This window comes from Dipodomys merriami, unplaced genomic scaffold, assembly GCF_024711535.1.
Source record: "Dipodomys merriami isolate MVZ:Mamm:240054 unplaced genomic scaffold, mDipMer1.0.p SCAF_1, whole genome shotgun sequence".
In the NCBI taxonomy this organism is placed as follows: domain Eukaryota; kingdom Metazoa; phylum Chordata; class Mammalia; order Rodentia; family Heteromyidae; genus Dipodomys; species Dipodomys merriami.
Window position 1 is genome coordinate 239,446 of NW_027202270.1, and position 26,597 is coordinate 266,042.

The 26,597-nt window shown below is 53.9% G+C and overlaps 1 protein-coding gene across 4 annotated transcripts in view; it reads right to left on the reverse strand.

Annotated features, from left to right (window-relative positions):
* Positions 1-26,597, reverse strand: part of Farp2 (FERM, ARH/RhoGEF and pleckstrin domain protein 2) — a 114,127-nt gene that overhangs the window by 1,944 nt on the left and 85,586 nt on the right. For 3 of the 4 annotated variants that reach the window (XM_070000603.1, XM_070000528.1, XM_070000445.1), the window contains 10 exons: positions 17,482-17,571; positions 17,012-17,145; positions 14,818-14,899; positions 11,881-12,118; positions 9,822-9,952; positions 4,976-5,044; positions 4,333-4,422; positions 1,592-1,674; positions 873-991; positions 540-703 (listed from right to left, as the gene is read on the reverse strand). In XM_070000603.1, the coding sequence (XP_069856704.1) occupies positions 540-703; positions 873-991; positions 1,592-1,674; positions 4,333-4,422; positions 4,976-5,044; positions 9,822-9,952; positions 11,881-12,118; positions 14,818-14,899; positions 17,012-17,145; positions 17,482-17,571 (1,200 nt within the window). The remainder of the gene's footprint in view (positions 1-539; positions 704-872; positions 992-1,591; positions 1,675-4,332; positions 4,423-4,975; positions 5,045-9,821; positions 9,953-11,880; positions 12,119-14,817; positions 14,900-17,011; positions 17,146-17,481; positions 17,572-26,597) is intronic. The other variant, XM_070000697.1, reaches the window with a different exon arrangement.

Sequence of the window (26,597 nt, forward strand, 5' to 3'; positions counted from 1 at the left end):
CTGACAGTACACACGGGGTCTCTGTCCCACCTGACAGCTGACAGTACACACAGTGTCCCTGGTCCCAGCTGACAGCTGACAGTACACATGGGGTCTCTGTCCCACCTGACACCTGACAGTACACACAGTGTCTCTGGTCCCACCTGACAGCTGACAGTACACACAGTGTCCCTGGTCCCAGCTGACAGTACACACAGTGTCCCTGGTCCCAGCTGACAGCTGACAGTACACACAGTGTCCCTGGTCCCACCTGACAGCTGAAGGTACTCTTGGTATCTCTGGGCAGAACTCAGGACATGCAGGGCCTCTGGTCCCACCTGACAGGCAGCCCATGAATGGGGACCAGTTGCTAGCAGGCAGAGCCCTGGGCTTTTCCCAAAGGGCACCTGGTGTGCACAGCGGCTGCGGGAGACCTTCCAGACCAGTTTCTGCTGTGCCGGGAGCTGATGGCTCTTAGCTCTGGTTTAGCCCAGCCAGCTGGGACCATGCTGGGTCAGCCCTGCCCACAGCCAGCACAGGGTCAGGGAATCAGGCCATACCTCAACAGCTGCACTGCGGTCCGCCCTAGACACACTTGTGTTCCGGTACCAGCACACATGCATTGTGGTGTTGGTCCGGTGTTGGCCTGGCCCCTCCAGGGATCCTCGGGTGCCTGGGGCATCCTCTTCTGACTCCTGCTCCAGAGAGAGCTCGTCGGAGGATCCTGTGGGGAGTTGGCATTTGACCCCACCCCGTGCCCGCCCCCTGCCACCACAGCCAGCATCACTTGGTACTTCTGCCAGAGCCGTGAGGTGTGGGCACTGAGCAAGCTGACCGTCCCTAGGTATGCTCCCGTGGGGGCCGGGGACCCGCAGGCCTGCCCAGCCACTCACTGGGGGTGTGGGTGCATGTGGGGCCTCCGGCCAGTTCTGGTGGTGGGTTGCTGCTGCTCTCGGCTGCTTGGATGGCTGTACTCAGGTCTTGCGTCCACTTCTCCTTCTCTAGTTGGGTGCTGTGGGGCAAGGTGGGGGCGGGGGGGCTCGGGTCACAGCTCTCCCAGGCCCAGGGCTGTGGCCTATACCCTGGTCCTAAGGCCCATTACAATGGCCCCTCCAGCACAAGCAGGGAGGGCCCCAGAGGCCACGCCTGGGTCAGCAGGAGGGGAAAGAAGGCTGGGAGAGCAGGACCAACACTGGAGCAGTGCCTCCTTCGAGAGTTGTTTGATGCTGAAGCAGACAGGCCTACGTTCTTAAGTCGGCACTTCCTGGAGGAGGACCCGTGAGCGGTCAGCGGGGCTGGCCACTGCAAGCCTTGTCCCTAAAGAGCACAGTGCACGGGAGGGGGAAGGCCGGCTGCGCCCCGCAGGGGCTCTTGCCTGGAGGGCCAGAGGCACCAAATCACACAGCCTGCTGGCTGGCCCTGTGCTTGTCAAGCAACAAGGGCCCCAGGGCGCAGCACCGCGCTGACTTGTGGATACTCTAGAGGTCAGTGAGCGTTCCCGCCTGGCCACGGAGAGGACAGGAAGCCCCCCTGCAGAGCTGGGTCCCAGGAGGCTCTGGGTACAAGGGAGGGATGCGCGGGGGGGGGGGGGGGGGGGCGCTGAGGCCCGTACCTGGCGGCCACCACAATCGTTTTCTGAACTGCGTAGATGGTGAAGCAGTGAGGAACAGACCACTCGCTTTCACTTTCTTCTACCTAGGGTGAGAGCAGAGGTGAAGGTCCCAAACCTCAGGCACAGCACTAGGTGACTGCCAGCCATACTAGGTGCAGCCAGCTTGGAAGCCCTGTGCTGTCCAAGCCTGCGTGACTACGGGGGACATACCGTGTCCCTGCACTACAACGGCCGCCGGGAGCGTGGGCTCCAGGCAGACACCGGGTACTCACCGGTGGGTCCAGCACTATTAGCTGAAAACCAAGCAAAGGAGAAAAGATTGAGCATTTTTGTTACTAGTTCTCTCTCTCTCTCTCTCTCTCTCTCTTTCTCTCTCTCTCTCTCTCCTCTCTCTCTCTCTCTCTCTCTCTCTCTCTCTCTCTCTCTCTCTCTCTCTCTCTCTCTCTCTCTCTCAGACACACACACACAAAGCCATCACAGATGTAAGAGTTCCAAAACTAAATATGACCAAATCAAACCTAAGAGCATACTCAACAGCTGTTCTAGGATGGGTGAACTCAGGGAGATGATGAAAACAATTCATCCTGCTAGAAGTCAAAGAGAAAAAACCATTTGTGTACGTGCTGAGAACACCATGGCTAAAAGCTGGTTCCTCCGTCGTTCCTGACTGTCAGTACCTCGGATACAGAAGCCGAGGCCTAACACGATTAAGTCTTTCTCAGGCAGAGATGCTCCATCCTCTGGCTGCAGGCCCACAGCCTTCACAGGCAGCCAGAGAATGGAGGCCAAGCACTGCATCACACCGGACAGAGCAAAGTCTCCTGAGTCTGTAACTTTAATGTGAATTCAGTTGAAACCTTAAAAGTGTTTGGGAAAACATTTGTTTAACTGACTCCAAAGTTTCCTTCCATGCTGCAAAATAGCGAAGAACAATTTAAGAGGGAAGATGGATGGGGGATGTATTCCCCCAGCCCATGGCAACTCCTTGGTCAGTGTGGACTGTCCAGCCACGGGATGAGAACAGTGAGAGAAGGAGGAGTCAGCGAAGGACAGAGAACCGCATTACACAGCCATCTAATAACACCAATCATGTTCTAGGCAGTTCCGCGATGCGGCCTGGGAGGGGAGCCCCAGAGGGAGTGTGAGCACATCTGACATCCAAACCACTCCCTTAACAGTGAATGCAGATTCCCCTCCAGAACAACACAAGCAGACTCCTTTAACAGTGAATGCCAGATACCCCTCCAGAACAACGCAAGTAGACTCCTTTAACAGTGAATGCAGATAAAACCTCCAGAACAACACAAGCAGACTCCTTTAACAGTAAATGCAGATAAAACTTCCAGAACAAAGCTGGGCGCTGGTGGCTCACGCCTGTAATCCTAGCTACTGAGGAGGCTGAGATCTGAGGATCGTGGTTCAAAGCCAGCCCGGGCAGGAGAGACCGTGAGACTCCTATCTCCAATAAACCACCAGAAAACCGGAAGTGGCGCTGTAGCTCAAGTGGTAGAGCGGTCCCCTTGAGCTGAAGAGCTGAAGGACAGCGCCCAGGCCCAGAGTTCAAGCCCCACGGCCGACCAAAAAAAAAAAAAAAAAAAACTTCCAGAACAGCACAAGCACAATCCTTTAACAGTGAATGCAGATACCCCTCCAGAACAAAACAAGCAGCCCACAGAGATAGGTCTAAGTGTGCCACAAAACCAAACTACAGATAAAGAAGGCATTTACTCCTGGAAAAAGGACTTGCAGCCTGTCAGAGTGGCTAGCAGTTTTACTCACATGGGTGTTACAGATATGCACAAAGCTGAGGCTCATGAGATCTAGTGACAGACACACCAAATGGCTGCTGCCGGGGGCCACTCAGCCGCCCTGAGTGTCCACAGGCGGGAGGCGACAGCGCTTCCCGCTAGTGGGTGGCTGATTGGTGCCACCATGTGAGCGCGGAGTCAAGTGCCCACGTGGGGGCGGTGGGTGGGGCGGGCCCGAGGACGTGGGGGCCAAGGGTTATGGTTTACAGTCTTGAAAAGCTAGTCTGACGGCCAGCCACAGGTGTCCAGTGTCTAGTCCCTCATCACTCATCACCACGTACCTGTACTGCATGAGAGACGCCACAGACGGTGCATAGCTCAAACGCAGCTGGGAAGTGACTGGTGATGAGGCAGCCTGGGGGAGCCTGGAAGGCTTTGGTCACAGGTACCTATCGTAAAGTCTATTTTGCCAGTCCTAGGGCTTGAACTCTGGGCCTAGGCACTGTTTCTGAGCTGCTTTTGCTCAAAGTGAGTGCTCTACCACTTGAGCCACAGTGCTCTTCCGGCTTTTATTATCTTTTTTTTGGGTCTGGTTGTGGGGCCTGAACTCTGGGCCTGGGCACTGTCCCTCAGCTCTTCAGCGCAAGGCTAGCGCTCTACCACTTGAGCCACAGCGCCACTTCTGGCTTTTTTTCTTTTTGGTTCTGTGGTGCTAAGGAATCGAACCCAGGGCCTCAGGCATGCAAGGCAAGCGCTCTACCACTAAGCCACCTTCCCAGCCCTCTTCCGGCTTTTTTGAGTGTTTATTGATGATAAGAGTCTTGTGGACTTTCCTGGCCAGGCTGGCTTCCTCCTGAGTGACAAGGGTTGCGTGTGGAAGCCACCAGCGCCCAGTGCAGTAGTGCTTTTAGAACCTCACAGTTGCGGTTCAGCTTTGTCACCCTGTGAGGAAGCGGCCACCAGTGCCCCCAGGCCAGACCACGGCGCACTCACCAGCATGCCTCGGAGTGGGAGGAGGCCCCGGATCCGGAAGCGGCCGGTCCCTGTGACCCCTTGGCCTGTGTACAGCAACACGTCTGAGAGCTGAGGGTAGACAGAACAGGGGAGAAGGCTTCAACGTCTTCACACTTAGGCAGTGGTGGGCTCTGGGTGCCCCTTATCTGCTTATCAGGCAGAGGCAGCTGCTGGAAGTTTATAGCAGAAAAATACTTTCATTTCATGGCTCAATTCTTTTCAGCTAAGGTAGCAGCCAGATGAACTGGCTGGCCAGGGTGCCACCAGCCTCACGGAACTCCTTACTTAAGAGTACAGTACGGTGTGGTCAGCTGGTCACCTTGTGGGGCAGGCAAACCGGCTGGGTCCAGACTGGGGAAAAGGGACCGGCGAGCCAGTTCTCAGCCCCATGCACGGGGCTGCCAGACACCCCTGTGACCCAGAGAGGGTTTCTCCCCACGGCACCCTGCTCTTCCACTGGTGCCTGGAACTGCCCGGAACTCAGTCGGAGCAGGCCCGCTGCTTCCCCTGCACCCCTGGGGCCCACGTGCCCCCCCGCGCCTCCCAGGCTGCCCTGGTCCAGGCCGACAGGCTGCCGGTAACCAGCTCCTGAAGGGGAGTGGGGCTCGCGCAGGAGACCTACCAGAAAGAACATCCTCTGCTGCAGCCCCTTCTTGGTAAGTTTGTGGAGGCAACCCTCACGGATGAACTCCTGAAACACAGGCAGGGCTCCCTGAGCCAGGGCTGCCACGGCACCCCAGCCACTGGCAGAGCTCGGTGGTAGTGTGCCAGCCTTGCACAGAAAAGTCACGCAAGACTGCAGGGCCCCGAGTTCAAGCGTGTGAAGCCCCGAGCTCAAGACTACAAAGCCCCGAGTTCAAGACTGCAAAGCCCCGAGGCCAAGACTACAAAGCCCCGAGTTCAAGACTGCAAAGCCCCGAGTTCAAGATTACAAAGCCCCGAGTTCAAGAGTGCAAAGCCCTGAGCTCAAGACTGCAAAGCCCCGAGCTCAAGACTGCAAAGCCCCAAGTTCAAGACTGCAAAGCCCCGAGCTCAAGACTGCAAAGCCCGAGCTCAAGACTACAAAGCCCCGAGCTCAACTGCAAAGCCCCGAGTTCAAGACTGCAAAGCCCCGAGGCCAAGACTACAAAGCCCCGAGCTCAAGACTACAAAGCCCCGAGCTCAAGACTGCAAAGCCCCGAGCTCAAGACTGCAAAGCCCCGAGTTCAAGACTACAAAGCCCCGAGCTCAAGACTGCAAAGCCCCGAGCTCAAGACTGCAAAGCCCCAAGTTCAAGACTACAAAGCCCCGAGCTCAAGACTACAAAGCCCCGAGCTCAAGACTGGGAAGCCCCGAGTTCAAGACTGCGAAGCCCCGAGCTCAAGACTGCAAAGCCCGGAGCTCAAGACGGGAAGCCCCGAGCTCAAGCCTCAGCACCGCACAAAGCTTAAGAAAGAAAAGCATGAAATGAGATAAGACAGGCCATAAAAGTGCTGGGGCAACTGAACGTCTTTGGGCAAAAAAACAGAAGTGGACGCTATTCAACAGCCATCAGGTATCTAAGTGGAAGGACTGACACAATGATTAAGTGGATGGAGGGCTGGGAAGGTGGCTCCGTGGTAGAGCGCTTGCCTTGCATACATGAGGCCTTGGGTTCCATTCCTCAGCATCACATAAGCAAAAAGAAAAAAGCCGGAAGTGGCACTGTGGCTCAAGTGGTAGAGCACTAGCCTTGAGCTGAAGAGCTGAGGGACAGCGCCCAGGCCCAGAGTTCAGGCCCCACAACCGGACCCAAAAAAAAAGTGGATAGAGCTTCACAGCTTGGAATAGGTGATGGTTTCTTAACTATGAAACCTATGGCAAAACATCTAAGGATAACTAAGACATCATTGAAATTAAATGATATAGTCAAAAAAGTGAGCCAGGTGCTGGTGGCTCACGCCTGTCATCCTAGCTACTCAGGAGGCTGAGATCTGAGGATCACAGTTCAAAGCCAGCCCAGGCAGGAAAGTCCGTGAAACTCTTATCTCCAATAAACCACTCACAAAACGGGAGGTGGCACTGTGGCTCAAGTGGTAGAGCGCTAGCCTTGAGCTGAAGAGCTGAGGGACAGCGCCCAGGCCCAGAGTTCAAGACCCACGACTGCCGAGTGAGCAAAATGCCAATCTGACAAAATTAATTAATTAAAAACTTGAAAGGGGGCTGGGAAGGTGGCTCAGTGGTGGAGTGCTTGCCTAGCATGCGTGAGGCCCTGGGTTCGATTCCTCAGTACCACATAAACAGAAAAAGCTGGAAGTGGTGCTGTAGCTCACATGGTAGAGCACTAGCCTTGAGCTGAAGAGCTGAGGGACAGCGCCCAGGCCCAGAGTTCAAACCCCAGGACCGGCCAAAAAAAAAAAAAAAAAGGGCAACCATGTAATTTGCAAATATTCTCTCCCATTCTATGAGTCATCTTTTCACTTTTTTTTTTTTTTTTTTGGTTGGTCATGGGGATTGAACTCTGGGTCTGGGTGCTGTCCCTCAGCTCTTCAGCTCAAGGCCAGCACTCTACCACTTGAGCCGCGATGCCACTTCCAGTTTCCTAGTGATTTCACGGACTTTCCTGTCCAGGCTGGCTTTGAACCTTGATCCTCAGATCTCAGCCTCCTGAGTAGCTAGGATTACAGGTGTGAGCCACTGGTGACCGGCTTCACTTGGCTTTTTTGAGCAGGATCACACTTGAGCCACACCTCCAGCTTGGCTCTTTGTTGGTTAATTAGAGATGGAATCTCCAAGGCTTTTCTGCCTAAGCTGTCTTGAAACCTCATTCCTCAGTCTCCTGAGTAGCTAGGATTACAGGCATGAGCCCACCTGGCTCTCTCACTTTGGGTTTGAACTAAAGGCCTCATATGTGGTAGGTAGGTGTGCTATCACTTAAGCCACACTACGGCCCTTTTTGAATACAGTTATTTTTCAGATAGGATCTCACTCCATCCCCATTCCCTGGGCTGGCACTGAACCATGATCCTCCCAATATCTACTGGCATTACATGCACGAACCACTGTACCAGCCCTTATGTGTGTGTGTGTGTGTGTGTGTGTGTGTGTGTGCACGCACACGCATGTGTGTGCATGCACAGGTGTGCGCACATGTGTGCACTGCTCCTGGTGCCTGAACTCAGACCCTGGGCACTGTCCCTGAGCTTTTTTGCTCAAGGCTGGCTAGCTGGCCCAGGCTAGCTTCAAATTGGGATCCTCAGATGTCAGTCTCCTGACCAGCTAGGATTACAGTGTGAGCCACCAGCACCTGGCTTCTCATTGTTTTTGAAGCAAGGTTTGTGGCCCAGGTTGGCCTTGAAGACAATCCTCCTGGCTTCTGGGATTATAGAAGTATACTGACATGCCTGGCCATTTTCTGGAAAGGTTCTAATATTCAAGATAGGTAAAGAACTCTTAAGGTGGCTGGGAAGGTGGCTCAGTAGTAGAGTGCTTGCCTCACATACATGAGGCCCTGGGTTGATTCCTCAGCACCACCTAAATAGAGAAAGTCAGAAGTAGGGCTGTGGCTCAAGTAGTAGAGTGCTAACCTTGAGCAAAAAAACAGCTCAGGGACAGCGCCCAGGTCCTGAGTTCAAGCCCCAGAATTGGCAAAAACAAACAAACAAACAAACCCCAAAAACTCTTAAAACTCAACAGGTTATATTTTTACTGTTAAGGTGTTTTTTTTTTTAAATTACTGTTGAACTTTAAGGGTTCTTCATTATTCTAAATAAAATAAGCCGGGCGCTGGTGGCTCACACCTGTAATCCTAGCTACTGAGGAGGCTGAGAGCTGAGGATCGCGGTTCAAAGCCAGCCCGGGCAGGAGAGACCATGAGACTTTTTTTTTTTTTTTTTTGGGTCCGGTCGTGGGGCCTGAACTCTGGGCCTGGGCGCTGTCCCTCAGCTCTTCAGCTCAAGGCTAGCACTCTACCACTTGAGCCACAGCACCACTTCCGGCTTTTTTCTTTTTGCTTACGTGGTGCTGAGGAATCGAACCCAGGGCCTCGAGCATGCAAGGCAAGTGCTCTACCACTGAGCCACCTTCCCAGCCCAACCATGAGACTCTTATCTCCAATAAACCACCAGAAAATCGGAAGTGGCGCTGTAGCTCAAGTGGTAGAGTGTTTGCCTTGAGCTGAAGAGCTGAGGGACAGTGCCCAGGCCCACGACCAACCAAAAAAAAAAAGGCAAGTAAAGGATCTAAGTAGACTTTTTTTTTTTTTTGGTCAGTCGTGGGGTTTGAACTCTGGGCCTGGGCACTGTCCCTCAGCACTTCAGCTCAGATTTGTGAGTGATTTTTTGGAGATAAGAGTCTCATGGACTTTCCTGCCCAGGCTGGCTTTGAACCCTGATCCTCAGATCTCAGCCTCCTGAATAGCTAGGATTACAGGCGTGAGCCACCGGCACCTGGCTTACGAAGACATTTTGTTTCCAAAGAAGGCATACAAATGGTTGATGGGCTGGGAAGGTGGCTCAGTGTTAGAGCACTTGCCTTGCATGCATGAGACCCTGATTCGATTCCTCAGCACCACATAAGCAGAAAAAGCTGGAAGTGGTGCTGTGGCTCAAGTGGTAGAGCGCTAGCCTTGAGCTGAAGAAGTCAGGGACAGCGCCCAGGCCCAGAGTTCAGGCCTACGACCGACAAAAAAAAAAAAAAATAGGCTGATAACCATATGAAAAAATATTTGACATCCTGAGCCATTAGGAAGACATATCACCAGGATAAGAAGCCTCATCCCCACCACGAGGGCAGCCACAGCTAACAACTCGGGATGTGCAGAGGGGAACCAGCCCACAAGACTGCCCGTGTGACCAACAGTCCCGTTCTTCTTCTGTCTATACACAAGACATGAAATACAAGACTCACACAGGAGTGTTTACACCTTCCACAAGGTGTTCATCGCAGATGAATGGGTAAACACCTAGTATGCCACGATGGACGTGTGCATAAAGAAGCCACAAAGCGAAGTGAGGCTGTGCTTGGGCCGCCTCCGGCTGGGCGACTCCAGCGTGCTGTGTGTGTGAACGAAGCTGCCAGACAGGAGCTGCTGCACTGCAACCCCATTTCAGCGAAGTGCCCAGGACAGGCAACTCTGCAGAGACAACGTGGGTCAGTGGCCGCAGGGGCTGGGAGAGGCCCGGCCAGGGGCGCGGCGTGACCTGATCCAGCCATCGTTGTCATTGCCGTGACTTGTGACCCTAGCTACCCAGGAGGCTGAGATCTGAGAACTTTACCTCAAAACCAGCTGTACACAAAAGTTTGCTAGAACTTATTTCCAGAATAACCAACAAAAAAGTAGGACTGGAGGTGTGACAAGTTTGGTAAAGTGCCAGCCTAGAAAGCATGAGCTGGGTTTAAACCCCACTAGTAAGCAGGTGGTGTGTGGAGATTTTATGCTTTTGAATAAAAGTCAAACAAAGCAATGAAGTCGTCAGCTCGAAACCTCTCCCCGCCGCGCGGCCACTCACCCTGCCAGGAGCAATGAGGTTGTCTATGCCCACCAGGTCCCGCTGCAGCTCCATCAGCTTCTGCAGGTGCTCCATGCGGGCGAGACTGTGCTGGAGCACAGAGGTCACCTCCGTGATGGCCTTCAGGGCATCTGTGTGGAAAAGCACTCAGACCTCCACCCGGCCCTGTGCAGAGGCTGAGATTTTATTGTTTTTTTTTTGTCGGTCGTGGGGCTTGAACTCTGGGCTTGGGCGCTGTCCCCGCACTCTTCAGCTCAAGGCCAGTGCTCTACCGCTTGAGCCACAGCTCAACCACTTTGGTTTTCTAGTGGTTTATTGGAGATAAGAGTCTCACAGAGTTTCCTGCCTGGGTTGGCTTTGAACCGGGATCCTCAGATCTCATCCTCCTGAGTAGCTAGGATTACAGGCGTGAGCCACCGGCACCCGGCTGAGATTTTAAAGGGTGCTTTTTCTTGGGGGGTGGGGAGGGAGGTTGGTCCTGGTGAGGGCCTGGTGGTTTTAATCACAACATTCTACTCAGACTCCTGCAGGACCAGGCTTGCAGCCTCCAGAAATCTCTCAAAGCTTTGGCCCCAGCAGCGTTAGCTTTGTTCAACCCAGGCTGTGGACCAGCCAACAGTCTGGTGTGGGGAAGCTCAGGCTCTGTACATGATGAGCAGTATTTGCTCCTTAAAGGATAAATGCTTTGCACCTTTTAGTGCAATTTTCTCTAGAACAGAGGAGCAAATACTCATCTTACAGTTGAGCTGTAGAGTCAGGAAATAGATCACCATGACAAAACACAAAAGTCAGATGCCAAGGGCGGCAGCCTGGCAGGGGGGCTGCTTGGCTGCCCCCTCAGCCGCGCCCCTGCCCCGCCCCTGCCCTGCCCCGCCCCTGCCCCGCCCAATCCTGCTCTGCCCTGTCTGGCCCTTGCCCCGACCGTTGCCCCATCCCGCCTCCGCCACGTCCCGCCCCTGCCCCTGCGCCGTCCCGCCTCTGCCCTGCCTACTCGTCCCCCATCCACACCTGTCTTCTGCCCACAGGACTGCCATGGTACTGCCCACGGGACTGCCCACGGGGACTGCCACGGGACTGCCCATGAGGCTACCCACGAGGCTACCCACGGAACTGCCTACAGGACTGCCCATGAGGCTACCCACGGGACTGCCACGGGGACTGCCCACAGAACTGCCCACAGGACTGCCATGGGACTGCCCACGGGGTTATCCATGGAGACTGCCCACGGGACTGCCACGGGGACTGCCCACGAGGCTACCCACGGGACTGCCACGGGGACTGCCCACGGGGTTATCCATGGAGACTGCCCACGGGACTGCCCACAGGACTGCCCACGGGGTTATCCATGGAGACTGCCCACGGGACTGCCCACCGGGCTACCCAGGGAGACTGCCCACGGGACTGCCCACTGGGCTACCCACGGAGACTGCCCACGGGACTGCCCACGGGACTGCCCACCGGGCTACCCACGGGAATGCCCGCCTAGGTCATTTATGAAAGTGGCGTTTTGCTCGCAGGCAGCAGTTTTCTGTACTAACATGCTACAACTGAAAGTCTGACTTGCAGGTTAAAAAGGCTCAACTTTCTCTAACACAACTCTGAACAGAGAAAGTCCACTTGTATTTCAGACACTTCCAACAGATCCCTGCCCAGGGCTTCTGGACTGACACCCCCAGGACTCGGGTCCCTCTGGGAGATGCGCCCACCCCATGCGTTGGTGTGGGGGTGGCAGCAGCAGGCAACCCTGGCCGTTGCCTAGCTCTGGAACTGTGCAGGGCAATCAGTCCTCCATGCTGTTGGCATTTGGGGCCAAGAAGGTCCTTGCCCAAGGGTAGGGGGCAGGACAGGCACTTGGTGGAGCAGACCTGGTCCTCCCCACGGGACGAGGGGAGGGAAGGGCAGAAGCTGGTTCTGCCCTGGGGCCATGGCCTGCCAGGGTGAGGGATGCACCTGCACTGCCCAGCTGCAGAGGCCCAGCCCTCGGGTCCAGTGCTCTAGCTCCGCAGCCTCCCGCCCCCCGGCAGAGGGCACAGAGGGCACAGGGCGTGGTCACACGCACCACGGCAGTCGGCGTGGTCCCGGTGTCCAGGCGGGTGGTGAGCACACAGCCGGCTGAGCAGCAGGCGGTAGTGCACCAGCCGCTGAACTGGCTTCAGCAGGAATGTGTTGAGGGGCAGGTAGCAGACCTTCTGGAGCTCAAACTCTCTATACACGGCCTCCAACTTCCGGCAGCCCTTGGAAGCCTTTTCCAGTTCCATCAGGACCTCATCGTGTCTTTGGAAGTAGCTGGTGAACTCCTGTGGAAGCAGGGGAGGGCATTTTGGTGAGGAGACAGGGTGGGTTCGGTGCGAAGTGGCCTGAGGCCAGCGTAGTTCCCAGAGAGCCGGGTCCCGACGGGTGGAACAGGGCCAAGCAACCTCCGTGGGGTCTGCATATGGTGGGCTTCGCTCTGATCCCGGCCACAGGGCCTTCTTGCTTCTTGTAAGTGAAGACGGGTTAGGAGGAGCACAGCTGGCCTCATGGGACTCAGTAAGCATCACTGGGCAGGGGTTAGACAAACCCCCTTCGAGCGCTGCTCAATCCTCAGTGTACTCGAGAGAGCACTGGAGAGGGAGTCACCATTGTGATGATGTGGCAAAGCCCACAAACGTATGGATCCTGACCACCTTCCTCAGAGACGTCCTGGACTACATTAGTCCCTACATTCTAGGTTTCGAGAGTAAATCAATTTATTTCCACAAACATTAAACATAATCTATGTGGATTAAACAGACTGGTGTCTATTTCTACTTTAAATTAGGACAATGCTTTTGGTGTAAGTTGAGCCTTATAATGACTCAGCTTCTGAAACACAAGCGCAGGCAGTTAGGAGGCTCTGCGCAGATGAGGCGGGGAGGGCCGGAAGCTCTTCCGGTCGGCACCATGGAGACCCAGCAGAGCTAACTGGGCCTTCAGGAGTTGGGGGTGCGGTGCGTGGCCGTGTGAAGCTGGGATGCAGCATGGGGCTCAGCAGTGCCCTGAGCTACAAGTGGCCGCCATGCCCCAGGCTGCCACAGGGTAGACTTCTGGGCAGCCTGGGCCGGGGAGGCTGGCTCCACGTCTGTGTGGTAAAAATACCAGTGTGGGTATGGGGCCGGTACTGCGGGTGTGGGGCCGGTACTGCGGGTGTGGGGCCGGTACTGCGGGTGTGGGGCCGGTACTGCGGGTGTGGGGCCGGTACTGCGGGTGTGGGGCCGGTACTGCGGGTGTGGGGCCGGTACTGCGGGTACGAACAGTGGTGGCTCCATCATGGCACTGACATATTCTTAGAATAGTCTCTTCATAGACCTCTAAACACTCAAGAAGAAAGCCTGAGCTACGAGCCCACACCCTTCCACCCTTAGCAGCTACAGGGAGAAGCCCATTTCCAGGAAATGCTATTCTCTGGCAACACAGTGAGGGGATCCCTGTTCTGTAAACTCCGTTCTAGAAAACTGCATCCTGAGGGGAACCAGGGTCTGAAACCTTCTATCCGGAAGGACAGACAGGACAGTGTCTGGGAAGCCCAGTTCTGGGGGGCCCAGTGTGAGGGCTGTCATGAGGAATCATGTTCGGGAGAACCTGGATCTAGGAGACCTGAGTTTTGAGAGGAACGTCATGAAAAAAAAATAGTGCTCTTCAGGACCTGTCAGTCATCCGGAGCACAACTGGCTGTGAGCCACCTGTTCTAGGGGGTCTTGGTTCTGAGGGGAACTGCATGCTCAGGCGCGCCACATGCTGGGGGACTCTGCTTGGGGAAACCGGGCGCTGGGGGAACACCAGGTGTTCGAGGAACCACATGCTCGGGGGACCGAACCATGCGCTAAGAGACGCTGTTATGAGGGGAATGCTGTCCTGGGGAAAGATACTCTGAGATGAAGCCTGTTCTGAGGAACAATGCTGATGGAAACCTTTTCTCAGCAGTACTGTAGTGGCAGGACCTTGTTTTGAGTGAAATACTGTATCAAGAAACCCTGTGTGGGGCATACTCTGTGTGTGAATGTGTGTGCACACGCACACGCATGTATGTGCATGTGTGCTGGTTCTGGGGCTTGAACTCAGTCCTAGAGCTTTTTTTGCTCATCGTTATTGCTCTACTGCTTAAGCCACAGTCCCACTTCTGACATTTTGGTGGTTAATTAGAGCTAACAGGCTAGCTTTGAACTGCGATCCTCAGATCTCAGCCTCCTGGATGACAGGTATGTGGTACTGGCCCCTGGCTGGGGATTTTGTTCTGAGCAGAACCTTGTGCTGAGTGAACAGCCATCATCTTGTGATGAATACTCTTTTTAGAGGAAGACATTTATGGGGCAGGGCACTGTTTGAGGAGTCCTGTTCTGAGGGGACAGGTGTTCTGGGAAAAGGTATCTAAGGGGAAGGCAACACCCCTCAATGGAGTGCTTTCCCCGGGGAAATGCGGACGGAGGGCTGCCCCATTCAGAGGAGAGATGTGGAGGAGTTCTGAGAACGCTGTGTGAGGCGACCCAGCTCTGTGAGAAGCCCTGTGGGGCACGGTGAGAGGAAGGGCACTCTGAGGGGAAATCCGCTCTGAGGACAACACCTCCTGGAAGTGACACTGTTCGGAGGGGAATTCTATCCTGCCACCCTTGTTCTGGAGGGAATTCTGTGCTGGGGAGGAAGCAGCTTGGGGGATCTGCTCTGGAGAGTTCTAGTCTAAGAAGAAATCTATTTTAGGACATTCTGTTTTGAGGAGAATTATTTTTCTGAGATGCTATCTTAAGGGAAATGCTATACTGAGGGGAATGCTGCTCTAGGAAAATGAACTTTGAGGGGAAATCTGTTTTGAGGAACATCTGCTATGAGAACGCCATTTTGAAAGTTCTGTCCTGAGGGGCGTTATTCTACGCAGTGCTTTCTGCTCACACCGAGGGAAATGCCTGTTAAGAACAGCGGCGCAGTGTGTTTTTGTGTGTAACTTCTGTGCGAGGCCCCACGTCACCACACAGATGTGTCCTACCTTTAACTGACGCATGTTTCTGAGCAGGATGTCCCCAATTCGTTGGTGTTCGCCTTTCACCTGGGCACTGATGGGCCCTTCCCTGGAGTGGAGGAACAACGAGGTTAAAAACCCATGGAACAAGCCGGGCGCCGGTGGCTCACGCCTGTAATCCTAGCTACTCAGGAGGCTGAGATCTGAGGATCGTGGTTCAAAGCCAGCCCGGGCAGGAGAGACCGTGAGACTCCTATCTCCAATAAACCACCAGAAAACCGGAAGTGGCGCTGTAGCTCAAGTGGTAGAGCGCTCGCCTTGAGCTGAAGAGCTGAGGGACAGCGTCCAGGCCCAGAGTTCAATCCCCACGACCGACAAAAAAAAAAAAAAACCCATGGAACAGTGATACTCCTAGACACTGTGCTCAAAACGAACTATACGTGTGGGTGAGGATGGGAGGGAAAAACTGGGAGAGTAAGGGAAAGGACGGCACTGTTCCAAAAGAAATGTATGTAACTTAACCCCTCCATACATCACTTTTATAATAACCAAAAAATAAAAATTTAAAAAACCATGTAGCTGGGCGCTGGTGGCTCCTGCCTGTAATCCTAGCTACACAGGAGGCGGAGATCTGAAGACTATAGTTAAAAGCCATCCTGGGCAGGAAAGAAAGCCCAGGAGACTCTCATCTCCAATTAAACCATCAGAAAACTGTAAGTGGAGCTGGGATTCAAAATGGTAGAGCGCTAGTCTTGAGCAAAATTGCTCAGGGACAGTGCTCAGGCCCCAATGACTGACAAAAACAAAACAAAACAAAACAAAAACCCATGAAAGCATCAGGATTTGGTGGGAGCTGCTGCTTGCAGTCATCTGGTTTTGAAACAATGTCTTGCTATATAGTCTAAGCTGCCTGTGGGTTCCACCTATGCTTCTCCTTCCTAACTGCTGGAATTACAGGCATAGGCTGTCACAGTTATATGAGTGACAAAACACTTTGAAGTAGAAGGGCTTCTGTGTTACAAACAATTATTATGTGTCTGCCAATGTTCTTTTTTTTTTTTTTTGTCGGTCTTGGGGCCTGAACTCTGGGCCTGGGCGCTGTCCCTCAGCTCTTCAGCTCAAGGCGAGCGCTCTACCACTTGAGCTACAGCGCCACTTCCGGTTTTCTGGTGGTTATTGGAGATAGGAGTCTCACGGTCTCTCCTGCCCGGGCTGGCTTTGAACCGCGAGCCTCAGATCTCAGCCTCCTGAGTAGCGAGGATGACAGGCGTGAGCCACCAGCGCCCGGCTTGTCAATGTTCTTAAGAAGATAGTAACCACATTAAAAAACAGCATGCTTTCTTGTTTCTGTGTGTGGCAGCGGTGAAGTCTGAATGCAGGGTCTCATGCATTGTCAGGCATGTGCTCTAGCACTTGAGCCATGCCTCCAGCTTGCTTGTTCTATTTTTCAGGTAGGATCTAATGTTTTTGCTGGGGATCAGTCTCGGATTATGTTCCTCCTACCCAAGGTCCCCCATGTAGCTAGAATGATGAGTGTGCCACTGTGCCCAGCTTATTGATTGAGAAGGGGGTCATGCTAAATTTAAGCTGTGATCGCTCTAGTAGCTGGGATTATCTATGTGCACCACCACACCTAGCCGATTTTACCTTCTTTTAACTCTCTCCTTTCATTTTCTTTTCTAGAACATGACGAACAAAGTTTACTGTTATATTCCTAACCTTCCCTATATGATTTTAAAATATACTGGAAGGAAAATGGGTGCTGGTGGCTCAGGCCTATAATCCTAGCTGCTCAAGAGGCTGAGATCCAAAGATTGTGCCTGAAGTGGAGCAATGGCTCAAGTGATTGAGCAAAAAGTTCAGGGACAGTTCCCAGACCCTTTCATTCAAGCCCCTTTCATTCAACTGGCACCAATAAACAAATAAACAAATAATCGAAATGTATTTTAAACATATAAAACATAAAATGGATCACTGTATCTCTGTTCTATATACACTGGAATGAGATGATGCTTCTGAAGCTGGAAACTCCAGCGGGGTGATGTGGCCCGGCTGGGAGGCCATAGGCAGGCTGTGACTCGGGCTGCTCCCTAGGGGTCCAGGGCAAGGGCGCCATTGCATGCGGAGGGGACCTGGGGACAGGAGCCAGCACTGCGGGCCCAGCAGGAGAGCTCTGGTGTGATGGTCGGGGTGGGAGCCCTCTCGGGTACAGCATCATTACCAGAGTGCCAGCCTCTGCTCCACCTCGTGGAGGAAGCCTCTGTGGAACTCGTAGACAGGATCGATGTTGGAGAAGAGCAGCGTCGTGAGGGCTGCAGGCATGGCGTCCTCCTTGACCACCGCACTGCGGAACCACTGTGGGGAGCAGGGCATGAGGGCAGGCAGGGCCTCCGCTAGACCCCGCCGGGCCCAGGACCACACCGTGGGGAGGACCAGCCAGCTGTCCCCCCTGTTGACCGTGTGTTCATGTCAACGCTTTCAAACGGACACAGTCTCAGCTTTACAGTTCTGCCAAAAGTTGGACCTCAACATTGTGACCTGCTATAGATCATGCCTCAAGACAGACATACGTGAGATTTACATATACATATCTTCTGAGTGGCAAGAGGCATTTCTTAGGAGGGGGCTTGTGTCTGTGTTTAGACGTAACACATATTAAAAAAAAAGCAATCAAGCACTTAGGCTTCATACCACAGTAATGACTTCTAAATCCTTCAGGTATGTCCGCTCTGTCGAGAGGATCTCCTTTGCTATGAAATAGGCCTCATCTTCTGGTAGACGCTGTAAGAAGCAGAGATCGCTAAGAGCCCATGTCTGGGTCTGTATCCCTTCCATGTTCACGCAGAGTCTGCAGTTGGCAACCATTGCTTTCTTCAGCTCAATTCATATTCTCATAGAACTTTTGGCCATAGTTTCTAAAGGAACTTATTTGTAAGTGACAACATAGTCATAATTAAGTCTGGACATATTTCCTTCACTTATTTTTCTTTTATGTTATTCTTTTGAAGAGAAGTTGTTCACACACACACACACACACACACACACACACACACACACACACACACACACACAGACAAATTGGGCTGGAGCTTATTATTTGTTTTGTGGTAAAAGTATTATTCATCCATCACTGCCAGTGGAATAGCTGGTTACAGACAAGAGCTGTAAGTGTATATGTATAGTATATATGTATATGTGTGATTATAAACAATTAAACCTAACTCACTAAAATGCACATACATGTGCCAGAGTCCCAGGCTAGCTGATCACTTCCTGAAGCAGGCCCCAACCCTGGGCCCTGAGTGCAGTGCTGTCCCAGTCCCAGAAGCCCTGAAGCCCTCCAGGCCAGTGCTGCCTGGTGTTCAGGTGTCTGGCGGGCAGTCGGTGATGCGCACAGGTGCCATGCTACCTCCTGCGGAGTCTGCATGAGAGATGGTGTTAGACAAAGAGCTTCAAGGAAGCATGCCTGCAGGAAGGGGGTGTGTTGGTTCAAGGCTTCCCATACACTTGGCTGCACCTTTATAGCCTCTACCTTTATTTTTTTTTTTTTTCTTTGGGTCCAGTCGTGGGGCCTGAACCCTGGGCCTGGCGCTGTCCCTCAGCTCTTCAGCTCAAGGCTAGCGCTCTACCACTTGAGCCACAGCGCCACTTCCGGCTTTTTTCTTTTTTTTTATGTGGTGCTGAGGAATCGAACCCAGGGCCTCAGGCATGCAAGGCAAGTGCTCTACCACTGAGCCACCTTCCCAGCCCCCTCTACCTTTATTCTTACTATATTCTTCTTGGCTGTACATTCATTGCCTTTATTCTCGTTTTGGCTATTTTTCTATTGATCCACGAGCAGAGCATGTTGTATTTTTCCAGTCCAATAGAGACGGCTTCTCTAAGTAATAAAGACTAAGACCAAAGATTAAATGTGGGCAATGCCCCAATCAATCTATCATCTGATGTGACCTTGCCTCCAGAAACTCCTACAACTTCACAAGCGGTTTTGCAGCTCACGCATAGTAAATATAGAGACTTAAAATTTCCAGATATGTCCAACAGAAAATCAATGAATTAAACTAAGTTAGAAAGAGTTATCCCGGTAGTTCAGAGAGTTCTAAAAAAAAAAAAAAGGGATCTCTGATTATAAAAGAAAAAGAAAGATTCTCCCAACAGTTATGATTAAGTTTAGTCCAACTTACGTTATAGGAAATAGATGGTGGTTTCACACAAAATATAAAGTTAGTAACATCATATTTCCTGAACCAACTGAAGAACCATTTCCTTATACAGGAGCTTATAAAGATGAAATTAGTTGGATAAAATTAAAAAGAGTATAATGTAAGTACAGCCCTGTCTTAGGTTTGTTAATTATTAACCATAAAAAGGCTGAATAGATGATGCACTCTATTAAACAATATGCTAGACTTGTCTCGCACCACTTCGCTTAAACAGTTGGTGGGATAGTCATCAATTTTCATGTAATTCATCAATGCTTTGCCTTTTTAAAAAAATTGATTACGGCCGGGCGCTGGTGGCTCACGCCTGTAATCCTAGCTACTCAGGAGGCTGAGATCTGAGGATCGCGGTTCAAAGCCAGCCCGGGCAGGAGAGACCGTGAGACTCCTATCTCCAATAAACCACCAGAAAACCGGAAGTGGCGCTGTAGCTCAAGTGGTAGAGCGCTCGCCTTGAGCTGAAGAGCTGAGGGACAGCGCCCAGGCCCAGAGTTCAAGCCCCACGACCGACAAAAAAAAAAAAAAAAAAAAAAAAAAAATTGATTACGTGCTTAAATAAACAAAGAATCTATGTCACAATCACACACTGTATAAAAATGTTAATTCTCCTCAATAAAGATACACTCAGATGCAACTCTTTTGAGTCTGTGTCTGTTTGTCACCTCGCCGACTCCTTGCCCACCTATCCCGAGATCCCTGTCCCGTCGGTCCCAGTGCTCCGGCCGAGCTGGTCCGTGGCACACGGGGACCTCACCTGAGGACACCTCACACTGGCCTGTGGCGCGGCTGCCGGCCCTCCTCCACCCTCTTCCATTGCAGAGACCCTGGCTGCTTGCCCTGCGCTTCTCCAGGGCAGACAGGCCCTGAAGCCCCTATGGACTGGGCAGCTCCAACAGAGATCTGGGACAGGGCCTGGATCCCAGGTCCTCCCACCCACTATGCCTCAAAGAAGCAGAGCCAGTGAGGGGGAGGTGAGCACAGGCGGGGCAGGGGAGGATGGGAGCGGGGCTGGGAGAATGAGGGCAGGCTACGGCCTTGCTAGGACTGGACAGTGTGAGCTGGAAAGCAGGGCAGAGGTCAGAGAGCAGGGGTGAGGTGGGTGGGGCAATAGGGGATCAGATGGGTTCTGGAGGGGGAAGGAAAGGCCTCTGGAGGAGGCAAGACACCAGCCTCTGGTTAGACACTCAGGGTACACTCGAGTCGGGGTGCACTAAAGTTTGGGTACACTTGGCATTGGGGTACACTGAGGGTCGGGATGCACTCGGGGTGCACTCAAGGTTGGGGTACACTCAGGGTTGGGGTACACTCCGGGTTGGAGTATACTCAAGGTTGGGGTACACTAGGGGCTGGGGTGCACTGGGGCACTCGGGTTGGGGTACATTCGGGATCAGGGTATACTGGGGTCAGGGTGCACTCAGGGTCGGGATGCACTTGCGGTTGGGGTACACTTGGGATCAGGGTATACTGGGGTCGGGGTGCACTCAGGGTCAGGGTACACTCAGGGTTGGGGTGCACACGGGGTCGGGGTGCACTCAGGGTTGGGGTGCATTCAAGGCCAGGGTATACTCGGGGTCAGGGTGTGCTCAGGGTCGGAGTACACTTGGGCTTGGGGTGCACTTGGGGTCAGGATACACTCAGTCGGTGCACTTGGGGTTGGAGTACTCAGTATTCTCAGGTTCAGAGGTGCACTCGGGGCTGGGGTGTGCTCAGGGCTGGGGTACAGGGAGATGGCTTTTGGTGAGCTCTGCAGCAGCCAGTGAGGTGGTGCTGGGCAGATGTGGCGGGTGAGGGATGGCCACCAGTGGAGGAAGGGCACGGGAGGTGGGCCTGGGCGGAAGAGCAGGGCTGAGGAGGCCCCCTTGGTGCCTAGGCTCAGGAGAGCTACGGCAGGCTCACAGAGCCCTGTGCATGAAGGGGGACAGCCGAGCTCACCTGCGTGCCCTGCGCCCAGGCCTGATGGCAGGGGGGGCTCCCTCCACGCTCTGCTGGGACCACTCCCAGCCCCACCCAGCAGGGAGCAGGCCGGCCCCTCCCGGAAGCCGTCCCCTCCTCCCAACACTGCCACCTAGGGGATGGCACAGGCCCTGCTGTGTCCACGCAGTGTCCCCATACTGTCCCCATACTGACCCTCCACCCCAGAAGAGAAGCTCAATCCCCTTTCCAACCTTTGTACTTGAAAAAAAAGGGGGGGTTGTGTTGTTGTTTTTTTAATGGCCTTTTCAAGTCCAAATTCAGTAAGATCCTTTATAAATTCTCTACTGACTGGGTCGGTGTGTTCCATGAACTCCCTGGGGTGAGAAATGGCTCCAAGACACCCGTGCCTGTGGTCTGCAAACCCCTGCAGACTCTGGACCCTTGCTACCAACCCCACAGCTGAGGCACACGGACTGTGGACATGGACACCCACCCACTGGCCTGGGATGCAGGGGAGTCCCGCCCAGAAGAGACCTAGCTGCAGCTACCTTTGCAATGGGTCCCCAAACACTTAACTCTGCGTGTTGTTCTACAGAGACAGGCTCCCCAAGTTCCAGACCAGCTCCTTACTCCTGGGACATGGGTCAAAACACAGCAAGAAGGGTGAGATGGCCTGGAGGTGCACTGTTGGTGACCACACACTGTGCCTCCACCTTCCCCAGCCTTCACAAAGCCAGCAGGAGGGTGGAAAGCACCACAGCCAAGTGCTCTGCCCCAGCAGCACCCCAGGCAAGCACGCTGTGGGTCAGGGCCACAAGGCGGCAACAGAGAATAGGGACAGGGCACCCTCTCCACTAAAGGAAGCACTGGGGCAGTTCTCCGCCCATACAAATGGTGGGAGGGCACTTCCACCATCTCTGGCTCAGTAGAGCACTTGCTTAGCATGTATGAGGTCCTGGATGAATCTTTAGCACCACATGTGCATGTGTGTGTATGTGTGTGTGTGTATTGCACATACCTATTTACTGTAGTACAGTAACATATTAAGTTACTTTTAGCTGAGTGCTGGTAGCTCATGCCTGTAATCCTAGCTATGCAGGAAGTTTAGATCTGAGAACTGCGGTTTGAAGCCAGCCTGGAAAAGAATGTCCTTGAGACTCTTATCTTCAAGTAACCACAAGAAAACCACTGTGCTGTGGCTCAAAATGGTACAGTGCTAGCCTTGAGCAAAACAGCTCTGGGACAGCGGCCAGGCCCAGAGTTCAGGCCCCACGACCAGACCCCCCTCCCCCACAAAAAAAGTTACATTTAGCTGTATGCCAGTGGCTCACACCTGTAATCCTACCTACTCAGGAGGTTAAGGATCACGATTCAAAACCATTCTGGACAGGAATGAGACTCTTGGGCTGGGAAGGTGGCTCAGTGGTAGAGCGCTTGCCTTGCATGCATGAGGCCCTGGGTTCGATTCCTCAGCACCACATAAGCAGAAAAAGCTGGAAGTGGTGCTGTGGCTCAAGTGGTAGAGCGCTAGCCTTGAGCTGAGGAGCTGAGGGACAGCGCCCAGGCCCAGAGTTCAGGCCCCACGACTGACCAAAAAAAAAAAAAAAAAAAAGAATGAGACTCTTATTTCTAATTAACCACCAAAAAGCTAGAAGTGGTTTTTGCATGGCAAAGGATGTAGTTACTAAACTAAAATGATAGACCTTTACCAGTAATACATCTGACAAAGGCTTAACATCCAAAATATACAAGGAGAATCTAACCCCACCCAAAGCCAATAAACCAATCACTAAATCGGGAAAAGAGCTAAGGAGAGACTTCTCAGAAGAAGATGTAAGAATGGCAAAGAAACATAGGAGGAAATGCTCATCATCTCTGGCCATAAAGAAAATGCAAATCAAAACAATACTGAGACTCTCTCTCACCTCAGTTAGATTGGCCAACATCATGGATTCTAACAACAAATGTTGGTGGGGATGTAGGGAAAAAGGGGCCCTGTTGTGCCGTGTTGGTGGGAACGTACACTACCACAGCCACTCTGGTCAGCAGTCTGGAGGTCTTCTCTAAGACCCAGCCATAGCACTCCGGGGCTATCTACCCAGAACTTCACAAGCCAGCATGCCTCGCGGCTGCAGTATTCATACCAGCGCAGCTATACAAACAGCCCAGAGGCCCTGCAATGACAAGTGCATCTAGAAAATGCGGGACCTATACAGAAAGGAACATTATGTCATGTGCAGGGAAATGGAGGAACCTAGAACAAATCATGTTAAATGAGAGTGATGCCAACTCAGAGAGACAAATGGTATACACTTCTTCTCATTTGTGGAAGGCAGATTTAAAATACACCAGGACACGACATGTTACATAGGGCTGTAGGCATCCACACACAGGGAAACCAAAGGAGGATATTTGTAAGAGAGGAACACAAAGGCACAATGCCTCTGTGCCTCAGATCATGTAAAACTATTTACTGATGGGACTGGGAAGGTGGCTCAGTGGTAGAGGCTTGCCTTGCATGCATGAGGCCCTGGGTTCGATTCCTCAGCACCAACCACATAAGCAGAAAAAGCTGGAAATGGTACTGTGGCTCAAGTGGTAGAGCGCTAGACTTGAGCTGAAGAGCTGAGGGACAGCGCCCAGGCCCAGAGTTCAGGCCCCACGACTGGACCCCCCAAAAAAACCCAAAACTATTTATTGAAATGAACTCTAGGGGGGCTGGGAAGGTGGCTCAGTGGTAGAGTGCTTGCCTTACAAGCATGAGGCCCTGGGTTTGATTCCTCAGCACCACATAACCAGAAAAAGCTGGAAGTGGGGCTGACGCTCAGCCTTCAGCTGAAGAGCTGAGGGACAGCGCCCAGGCCCAGCTTTCAGGCCCCAGGACCGACCAAAAAAAAAAAAAAAAAAGGAAAAAAAAAAGATATGAACTCTAGGAAATGGAAACACGAGTTTTTTCTTTGTTAAAAAACAAAAAGCCAGGGCTGGGAAGGTGGCTCAGTGGTAGAGCGCTTGCCTTGCATGCATGAGGCCCTGGGTTCGATTCCTTAGCACCACATACGCAAAAAGAAAAAAGCCAGAAGTGGTGCTGTGGCTCAAGTGGTAGAGCGCTAGCCTTGAGCTGAAGAGCCGAGGGACAGTGCCCAGGCCCAGAGTTCAGGCTCTAGCACTGGCAAAAAAAAAAAAAGAAAAAGAAAAGAAAAAGGCAGAAGTGGAGCTGGAGCTGAGGCACAAGAGGTAGAGAGCTAGCTTTAAGCAAAAAAGGCCCTGACTTAAAGCCCTGGAGAAACGCACCCAGAAAAAAGTGACTTTTAAGGACAGATTTCCTCTAAGCCATTTTTGTTTTTGTACTGATCAGCAGGGGCCTGTGGTCTGAGGAGGGCGTGTGCCAGCCCCAGGCCTCCTGGGGCCCGACCCCCACCTTCTGGTTCCAGGGCTGCTCAGGGCAGGCACTCAGGGAAGGAACGCCCAGCCTCATGCCTTGTGAGGTGGGCACCGTCCTACCTGCCTCACCCCCTCAAGGGTCCCAGGGGCGCGTCCATCCGGGAACCGTGGTCTCTGACAGGGTACACCTCCTTCAGTTAATTCACTGTTACAGCTTGATCTGGAATGTTCTTCATGTACTAAGGCTTGGGTGGAGCAAAGGGAACCTCTTGAGGTCACTGGGGACATGCTCCCACAGGGGTGAGGCTCCTAACCCTGGCCTAGCCATGACCTCCACCACGATTGACACTCAGGCCCAACAGGCCATGGATGTGGCCTTCAAGACGGAATCACACGCCTTCCCTGTTGGAAGAGCTGCTCAGGAAGCTGGAGGACAGGCCTCTTCTGCCACAGACCCACCCGAGCAGGCCCCAGGCCCTCTCTCTTCTGGCTGATACTCGGGACTTCTGCTTCTTCCCACCGTGTCCCTAGGCACAGCTGGAGCTCATTTTAAGCTGGGCCTCTCTAGACCTTTCTTGTGCTCCTTCTGCCCAGCTGTAGCCTCAGGTGGGCCCTGTAGATTGTATCACCTGCCACTGCGCGTCTCCCGTACGCACGCGCCAGCCAGCGGTTCCGCCTGCTCACCTCACCACGGGCTCCACTCACGCTCACACTGCAGACACGCACAGCCACAGCCCTGCTGCTCCCCAGCCAAGAACCCACTCCTGCCACCAAGCACAGGACTGGCTCTGCTGCAGGCTCCTCACTCTCCCCAGCTTTTGGCCAGAGCCCCACTGCTCTTGGGTCTCCCATCTGAGAACCTCCCGACCCCCACCCCCAATCCCCTAGCTGTTCACAGTCTTTTCCAAGTCACTAAAAGGTCAGGATGGAAGCAAGGAGGGAGGCAGGAGCAGGGGGAGGGGGAGGAGGCAAGAAGAGGGGGAGGGGGAGGAGGTAAGAAGAGGGGGAGGCAAGAAGAGGGAGAGGAGTCAGGAGCAGGGGGAGGGGAAGGAGGCAGGAGCAGGGGGAGGGGAAGGAGGTAAGAAGAGGGGGAGGAGGCAGGAGCAGGGGGAGGGGAAGGAGGTAAGAAGAGGGGGAGGAGGCAGGAGCAGGGGGAGGAGGGAGGTAAGAAGAGGGGGAGGAGGCAAGAGGAGGGGGAGCAGGGGGAGGGGAGGGGGAGGAGGTAAGAAGAAGGGGAGGAGGCAGGAGCAGGGGGAGGGGGAGGAGGTAAGAAGAAGGGGAGGAGGCAGTGTGGGAGGGGGAGGGGGAGGAGGCAGGAGCATGGGAGGGGGAGGGGGAGAAGGTAAGAAGAGGGGGAGGAGGCAGGAGCAGTGGGAGGGGGAGGAGGCAAGAAGAGGGAGAGGAGTCAGGAGCAGGGGGAGGGGAAGGAGGTAAGAAGAGGGGGAGGAGGCAGGAGCAGGGGAGGGGGAGGGGGAGGAGGTAAGAAGAAGGGGAGGAGGCAGGAGGAGGGGGAGGGGGAGGAGGCAAGAAGAGGGAGAGGAGTCAGGAGCAGGGGGAGGGGAAGGAGGTAAGAAGAGGGGGAGGAGTCAGGAGCAGGGGGAGGGGAAGGAGGTAAGAAGAGGGGGAGGAGGCAGGAGCAGGGGGAGGGGAAGGAGGTAAGAAGAGGGGGAGGAGGCAGGAGCAGGGGAGGGGGAGGGGGAGGAGGTAAGAAGGTGAGGAGGCAGTGTGGGAGGGGGAGGGGGAGGAGGCAGGAGCAGTGGGAGGGGGAGGGGGAGGAGGCAGGAGCAGGGGGAGGGGGAGGGGAAGGAGGTAAGAAGAGGGGGAGGAGGCAGGAGCAGGGGAGGGGGAGGGGGAGGAGGTAAGAAGGTGAGGAGGCAGTGTGGGAGGGGGAGGGGGAGGAGGCAGGAGCAGTGGGAGGGGGAGGGGGAGGAGGCAGGAGCAGGGGGAGGGGGAGGGGAAGGAGGTAAGAAGAGGGGGAGGAGGCAGGAGCAGGGGAGGGGGAGGAGGTAAGAGGGGGAGGAGGCAGGAGCAGGGGGAGGGGGAGGGGAAGGAGGTAAGAAGAAGGGGAGGAGGCAGGAGCAGTGGGAGGGGGAGGGGAAGGAGGTAAGAAGAGGGGGAGGAGGCAGGAGGAGGGGGAGGGGGAGGGGAAGGAGGTAAGAGGAGGCAGGAGCAGGGGAGGGGGAAGAGGCAGGAGCACTGGGAGGGGGAGGGGGAGGCAGGAGCAAGGGGAGGGGGAGGAGGTAAGAGGAGGGGGAGGGGGAGGAGGTAAGAGGAGGGGGAGGGGGAGGAGGT